The 7,881-nt window shown below is 53.6% G+C and overlaps 1 protein-coding gene across 1 annotated transcript in view; it reads right to left on the bottom strand.

Annotated features, from left to right (window-relative positions):
* Window positions 1-1,551: 1,551 nt before the first annotated feature.
* The window catches only part of IRF4 (interferon regulatory factor 4), a 17,099-nt gene continuing 10,769 nt past the window's right edge, over window positions 1,552-7,881 (bottom strand). The window contains exons 8-9 of the mRNA XM_040249897.1: window positions 6,705-6,817; window positions 1,552-4,821 (exon numbers count right to left, since the gene is read on the bottom strand). Of these exons, the coding sequence (XP_040105831.1) occupies window positions 4,678-4,821; window positions 6,705-6,817 (257 nt within the window). The 3' untranslated portion in view covers window positions 1,552-4,677. The remainder of the gene's footprint in view (window positions 4,822-6,704; window positions 6,818-7,881) is intronic.

Here is a 7,881-nt window from a genome sequence, read left to right as displayed (position 1 = left end):
CTCCTTGAGCCCTCCCTTTTTCCACCAAGGACCAGTGTTGTCTTTCTGCCGGGGAGTGAGCCAGGCGGGGTGTGGGGGGTGTACACATTGGGGCAAGAAACGCCTCCAGAAGGGCCAGGGCCGGAGCTGGGCCCTGGGTGGGGGCGGCCGCTGGGCGGCCAGGAGAGGCTTTCTGGGAGAGGAGGCACCGGGCCGCTGTGGGATCCTGACCCGAAGGAGAGGCCAGAGGAGGCAAAGAGCCCTTATCTGCTGGGACGATTCTCTGCGAAGCCACCATCATGCCCGCCTGATGGGAAGGCAGGGGCAGGTGGTGGTGGGGGCCAAGGAGAACGGTAATTTCTAAAGAAGTGAAGTAGCAGCTTTCAAAGATCGTCAGATGTCCACAGGTTCCAAACTTCTGACCATTAGCTCCAGGGCTGGGATAAAATGAACTTTATATTATTTTGGACCAGATGCCCGCTGACAGTGCCAGGGTCCCCACCCTCCAGCAAGTCTGCCCGGACAGCTGTGGGCCACACGCTGTCCCCTGGTGGACGGAGGTCACTGAAGAGTTTCTGGCTCGCCAGGTGCCTGTAAGAGCCCAGGACTCGTAGCTAGTTCAGAAAACACTGACCCAGTTGCCCGGGTCAGCTCAGGGACAGCATCTCCTGGAAAAAGGTGACCTCACTCAACCCCTGGAGCTTCTTTCCAGAGAGATGACGTGGAAGATGACGATTCTCCCAGCAGAGGCATGCTTCACATAAAAGGAAATGCTTGTCGAGGAGACTGAACCCAGGCCAGCCGGCCCTGCCCTGTGGGTGGAGAAAGGCTCACACCTGTGGTATCTGACAGGTGCGGAGAATCACCTGAGACCAAGCTCAAGGGCACAGGATCCCTTGACAGCCTCTTTCAGATGCAACGCATGGACAGAATGTTTGAATAAAACTTGCTGTGAGACTAAGTCCACTCACACTTTCTGAGCAGACAGCCCCCAGGGCAGTGTAATAGTTTATTTCCCCATTATTCTGATTTGGTTACCACTCAGCAAATCTGACATTATTCAGATCTAGCATTCTAGGATTCCTAGATGCAAAGGACACGTAGGCTCCTGAGAGCCTGGCACAGTCTTCAGCTGCAAGGGTTTTAACAGCACAAGCGGGGGCAGGAGCCGGGGCTGAAGATCCGGGGGAGGGGCGCAGGCCCTGGGGTGGGGTTCTGTCTCTTCTGTGCCCCCCTGCACACAGCTTATCACTGTCCACAGTCTGGATGCTGGTGAACTGACACCCCCTTCCCATTAGCAACAGCGATGGAACAGAAGGCAGTGTCGACACAGGTCCTCAGAGCTGAGACCCTCACGGTGGTCGGGAGCGAGGCGGGGCGCTGCTCGACACTGGGACTCGCAGCAGGGTGTGTGTGTGTGTTTTTTTTTAAAAAACAAGCTGAACATGTGAGATCTGATTTTTGGGAGGCTCACAGCAGCCAGGAAGGAAACAGGCTGCCAAATGCAACAGGAGGAGGAAGTATTTAAAAAGCTGTCGAGATGAGGGCTTAGTAACACAGCCCATGAAAAACTGCTCTTTAAAAACCTTTATTAAGATTCTAAAATATCACAAATAAAAAATATGCTTTGAAAAGCAAAATTCATGACAAGATTATGTACAATTGTCCAAGGACTGTTTAGCCTGGAACAGTCCCAGGAGGGAGGGTGGGCGGTGGGAGGCCCTCTGCAAAGCCCCCTCCCCAAGAGGCTAACGGCGAGTTTTGCCCTGGAGGAGGCTGGCCTGTCTCTCCTGCACTTCAGCTGTGCTGCGCACACTTGCCTTCTTAAAAGCAGTGGAAAGAGAAACCGGGAACCGGCCCTCACGATCTTCCACATCAGGAAACAGGGCTGGACGAGGCCATCCCCCACACGCTGACACGTGTCCAGCTCCGAGTCGGGGCCCGAAAGGTGAGTCGCAAGATGACGCACATGGCAGGCAGACCGCGTGAGCTACACAGTGAGCTACAGCCGTTTAGGGAGACAGGTAACGAAGACACAGAGCTTATGGAAGCTCAGCACCTTCAGAGGAGATCCGCCTGTGGAGAAGGGGGGTGATGTGACCGCTGGAGGACGGAAGGGCTTACGCTGGGCCTGGATTTTCGCTAATAAAATGATTCACAGAAATAAAAGACCTTCACTGGTGCAGCCTTCCCTGGGGACGCAGCTCGATCACCAGTCTGAGGACACAGCCCATGTCAGACCTGCACCGGGCTTGCTCACAGGGACCTGGTAAGAGAGCCTTGTTCACAGCTGAGCCCACGGATGCCTCTCTGCTCATGCTGGGCACAGCTGGACTCAGGTGGTCCCCACGGTCGTGGGATTGTTGGGCCACGTGGAGCAGCTTCTGCATTGCAAGACGACCGCCTGGCTGGGTCTCCGCGTGGTGACTGAGGAGCTTCCGAAGCCATGATGTGAGAGCTCTCCGTGGTGCTCCAAAGACGCCGGTCTCTGCCCGTGGTGTGACCAAACCTCAGGAACAAGAAACAAGCCAGGGGAGCCCCCGAGACCTTCCCCTCGGACCTAAAACTCTTCCAAATAACCAGGGCCTAAACTTGACAGCGTCCTCCACTAACAACACGGAGCTGCTGAGCCCACGTCGGGGTCCCTCACCCAGACTGCTTCACGGTTCATCTGCCGCCCCACACTGTGGGTCCCCCAGACCGCAGAAAGCCACGGCGCGCACGCGCTGTGCTCATGGACGGGCTGTGGCCCCAGCCAACAGCATCTGCCAGACACGGAGCTTGAGCCAGAGCAGCTTCATGTTAGAAAGGAGGCGAGGGAGCCGCGCGTCTGCCCCTCCTGCCCCTTGGGGGTAATGTACCCCAGATGCTCACATCTATGAGATGTATAAGTCACTGTAGCCCACGGAGTGCAATCCACTGTCAGAAAGGGCTCCCCCCGCCTGCCTAATGAACCGCTTAGACTGCGCTGCGGGCCTCAAGGTGGGCTTGGCAGAAGCGCCCCAGGAGCACGTGAGTCTGCATGTGTGGGAGCACAAAGGACCCCTGGGATTTCTTTTTAAGCTTGTGTGTATCTGTAGAAAAGTGAAATCTGTTGGAAGAATCAAATTCTTCTTGTGGACACCTCTAAGGAGGAGGTTGGATTAGAAAAAAGGAAGATTCGCTTTGGGTTTTGCCTTTTTATACCGTCTAACATTTCTGTAGTTAATATGTATTATTTTATCCCTAAAAACGTCTTCCAAAAAAAAAAGAAGAAGAAATGACATTTCCAGGCTTCACCGCTCACTAAGCTGGATAAAAGCTACAATCTGTCTAATGCAAGTTTGTTGAATGACTTAAAGACACAGACTAGAATAAGAGAATATCGGTTTGTACACTGACCCTAAAAGTCATGGCAATTACTTCCCAGTAGGACAAAAATAAGCTGCTGCACCATGGCCCAAACATCTGTACTTTTCCAAAAGGAACAACAAATGAGTGGTCAGGTTCACTTAAGCAAGTAGATATCTTAGTGACTCTATAAAAAGCTGTGTTTGGAAAAAGCCCAATAATTTTAAGGCCCTGTCAAACTGTCACTGGCATGAGGAAGTGTGTAATATACAAAATAAGCAAAAACAGCTCCCTGGGCCTGCAGTTGCTCAATCTGCAGAGCGCCGTCCTGCCCTCACGCAGGGCCCTCCCCCAGGACAGGCGGGGGCTCCTCCTCGTAGTGTTGCCATGGTAGCCGGTCTCCTAACAAACAGGACAAGAGGGGAAACGCTCACCAAGCTTCAGAAACACATCTTGGGTTGCTGATCTGTCAATCTCTCTCTTTTTGCTATAGCAATAATTTCTACAGCATGAGAGATAAAAAGAAAAACAAAAGATATCTTAACCAGTCAGTTCAGTTCATTTCAGTTCAGTCGCTCAGTCGTGTCTGACTCTTTGCGACCCCATGAGTCGCAGCACGCCAGGCCTCCCTGTCCATCACCATCTCCCAGAGTTCACTCAGACTCACGCCCATCGAGTCCGTGATGCCATCCAGCCATCTCATCCTCGGTCGTCCCCTTCTCCTCCTGCCCCCAGTCCCTCCCAGCATCAGAGTCTTTTCCAATGAGGACGAAGTGACAAAACCTGGTTCTGGGTGGCCCTGATGCTTTTGGCTCCAGAAACACCACAGGGTCACACCAGCTGGGCTCTGGGCCTGGGGGCGCGGGGATTGCAGGCAGGAGGTGGCGGGCCACCCAGGGGGGACCCCGGGAAGGTGGGGACCCCCGGAGCCGAGTCTGTCCTGCCGTCAGCATCCCGAGGTGCGTCACCCCCAGCGGCTGGAGCGCTCCTCCTCTGGGCGGGACAGCCTCACACGTAGGTTCTACTTCCCTGAGAAACAGGCTGGCACTTGGGTCCCTTCGTGCCATCCTAGTGGGCAGTGATGAAGCACAGGCTTCTCGCTCTTCACGCAAGAGAGAGTTCACATCAAACTAGAGACAGCAAGTCAGTAAAATGTAAACCACGTGATGACGAGTTTTCACATTCGTCCGCAGAAGACACTTAGCATTCTTTCTCCTGTAAAAAGCTCATCTGTCAGGATGATTTTCTACCAATGTTCTCCTCAGGAGTGGGACTGAAGCCCCCATTCCCCATTTCGCAGAGAAAGAGCAGGGGCTCAGCTGCTCTCCTGCGCGTATCACACGCGCGCCGTCTCTGGCCCCAGGGCTCTCACTCCTGGATGGAGGAGTGTCGCGGGGGCCTGTGGAAGTCCTCCGGGCCGCCGACGTGCTCGGGCAGGTCGTAGCCCCTGAGGAAGTGTCCGCTGTTTTGCTGAGCAAAATAATACAGCTGTCTGGCTAGCAGAGGTTCAACCTGCAGTGAAGATCGGAACAAGACATCATGGCCATCTGGCAAGAAGCCTCCACCCCTGAGGACAGTCACGCGCGCAGCCGGGTGCTGACCGTGAGGTCGTGTCACACGAGGAGCCCTCTGGAGGACACACTGACCTACAAACAGGACCTACTGAATTCTGCGCTTCAGCTGAACGGAAAGGTGACAATGCTGTCTGTGAACCAACTGCCGCTTGAAATTTATGCCAAACGTGAACTAAACAAAGCACACTGGTAAAACGGCCAAATTAAAGGTGAGTTCAAGGAGCACGCGTGCTCAGGCACTGCCGTGGCGCCCGGCTCTTTGCAACCCTGTGTTCTGTAGCTAGCCAGGCTCCTCTGTCCATGGGATTCTCCAGCCAAGAACACCAGAATGGGTGGCCAAGCCCACCTCCAGTGCATCCTCCTGACCCAGGGATCAAACCGGAGTCTCATTGAAGTTTCAGGTAATCCGGTAAGTTAGGCCAATGGACTTATTTTTCCACATCTGGCGTTTAACAGGGATGGTGGAAAAAGGGAAGTTAGCTGACCCCAGATCCCTCTAGTCTCAGTGTGAGGGTAGAGCACACTCTCCAGAGGACTCAGGCTCAGCTTTTTCTGAACTCACAGTAAGAAGCAGAGCACATTCATCCCGTGAGGTGTGCGAGTCCACACATAGTGGCTTAAGCATAACTCATCTGAAGCCACTGAAGCAAATTCAATCCCTGATAAGAGGAGCAAGGCTCCTGGGTGCACCCAGGGTCCCGGCTGACCCAGGCCAGTGCGTGCCAGCCCCGAGACTCAGACGCAGGGCTCACCACCATCTTCCGAGGTGCTGTGTGCCCGCGCCGAGGTCATTCAGTCATTGGACAGTTGTTAACAGGAATCCGTTATTATATCAGTAACTGTCGGTCAGTGAGAGAATTCACGAGAAAACCCTAAAGATTTATGGGAACTATATTTCTGTTGGTTGGTCAGTTGTTTTTTGATTTTATAATCAAGAAGCAGGGGTTGTGTGGATACATATATATGTATGGCCAAGTCCCTCTGCTGTCCACCTGAGACTATCACAACATTGTTAGTTGGCTATACTCTAAAATAAAATTAAAAGGTTTTTTTTTTTTAATTTTAATTAAAATCTTTTTTAAAAGATGTGACCTGAATTCTATTATTGTTTGGTGTGACATTCCCTGCTGCTATTTGTCACCTGGGCTTGTTAATAACTTTCACAGGTCACAGCCACACAGAGGCTTCAATTTCAAATTTGAAAATTCCAAATATTCAAAACTCTGCTTTCTGCGGCAAATTAATGCTACATGTTATTTCTCTAAACCTTCCTGCTTTCCTTTTCTGTGAAAGATGTTTACTCGATGCAGGTGAGCCCATGCTAGACTCTGCTGGAAAGCGAGACCATAGCCTGAGCTGCCCAAAGGCCCTAAGAGATTCTGCTCCACCAAACAGACGCAGCCCTCAGCTCCCGACAATTAAATAAATTCTAATAACCAGAAATAAAAGAGGATGGGGGCCTTTTGGAGGGGCTTACACAATACTCAAGTCAGGGGGAAAGCTTCCCCTTAAGGGAAGATCAGCTAGAAGGCATTTTTAAAGTAACATTAAATGTCAAGAATTTTAAAGGGCAACTTTTAGCCCCCTCCTTTTAAATCCCTATGAAATGGGGATATGACTATCTCCAAAACAGATGGGATGGGTGCAGTGCAGACCAGAGGTCACCCCAGGTGGTGATGGGCAGATGTCCAGGGCGGGGAGGCCCTGCTCACCGGACATCCTGCCTCCCTCTCTGCCCAGGGCCTGGGGCACTTATTTCCCATCTGAACTCCTCTAAGTGGGGCCCTGCCCTGATTCACCCAAAGGTAACCAGACACTCACGTGGGCAGTGATGAGCTTGCGCTGCCTCTGAGGGTCTGGGAACTCCTCCCCGAAGCACAGAGTCACCTGGAACCTCGGCAGTGGCCGGCCGTGGTGCGCGAACGCCTGCAGCTCTGCAGACCAACGGAAGCAGTTCAGAGACTCGCACGCTGGACGCAGGGCAGGGATGGGAGCCCACGCGGGTGTGGAGGCCAGACAGCGGTGAGGGTGGGACCAGACGCGGGGTGCACGTGAGTGTTTCCACAGGTCTCCCCTGGGGCATCACCTTTACCTCGAGGGGGCTGCACCCCAAGAGGGGGGAGCTCCTTTTGCAGCTTTGGACCCAGAAGGAGGCAAAGGTCTCGAAAAGGAAATGGAGCTGTGTTTAGCCAAAAGAATCGTTTACACGAGGAGAATCTGCTTTTTCCAGAAAATCAGAAGTTTCTGATTTGACCCGGGACCTCTAAGCCACGTCTGTGTTGCCCGCCACCTCCAACACCTGCAGAGTGCAGGACGTTATCTTGGAGACCCGGTGACTCTGAGCTGCTTCCCTCAGAAGGGAGGGTGGGATGAGGCCCCAGGTCCCCGCCGCCCACGTGCACCAGCGCCCTGGCCCCGCCCCCAGAGCACATGTCAGTCCGCAGAGGAGAGGCTCACATGGGCGCGGCCGCGTGCGCACAGCCGCGCGGCCTTATCAGATGTGCGCGCGGGCTGCGGGGCTGTCCCCAGCAGGTTGCAGATCCTGAATGGGTAGATATCAAAGATTTCCACTGTTCTCTTCAACCGAAGAAGTTTCTAGCTAACTCACTGGACCATTGACTTCCTGCTTTTTTTTTTCTTCCAGAATTCAAATCAAACCTAACTGACTTCAGCAGAACGTGTGCCAGGCTTCCACACTGTGAGGGGGCGGGGGTGACACCCACGCCTCTGCGTTGGCTCACTTCTCTGAAACAGTTGGCTGAGAGGCCTGGTGGCTCAAGAAGGTTCACGGGAATCCCTGACTGGAGGGGCCTGTCTCCACATCTGCAGCTTTTAGTTCACAGTTTCCTCCTTGAACCTCAAAAAACACTTCAAGACGAGAGGGTGCACAGCACAACCCTGGGTCACAGGGAGAGAGCGAAACCGAGGCAGCTTCTGGCCGGAGACAACAGGAGGGACACACAGCCCCGCACGAGGGTCAGACAGCCCCGCACGAGGG

This window comes from Oryx dammah, unplaced genomic scaffold, assembly GCF_014754425.2.
Source record: "Oryx dammah isolate SB20612 unplaced genomic scaffold, SCBI_Odam_1.1 HiC_scaffold_11, whole genome shotgun sequence".
In the NCBI taxonomy this organism is placed as follows: Eukaryota; Metazoa; Chordata; class Mammalia; order Artiodactyla; family Bovidae; genus Oryx; species Oryx dammah.
The sequence above is the reverse complement of the archived record's forward strand: the minus strand, read 5'-3'. Positions and strand labels throughout refer to the sequence as shown.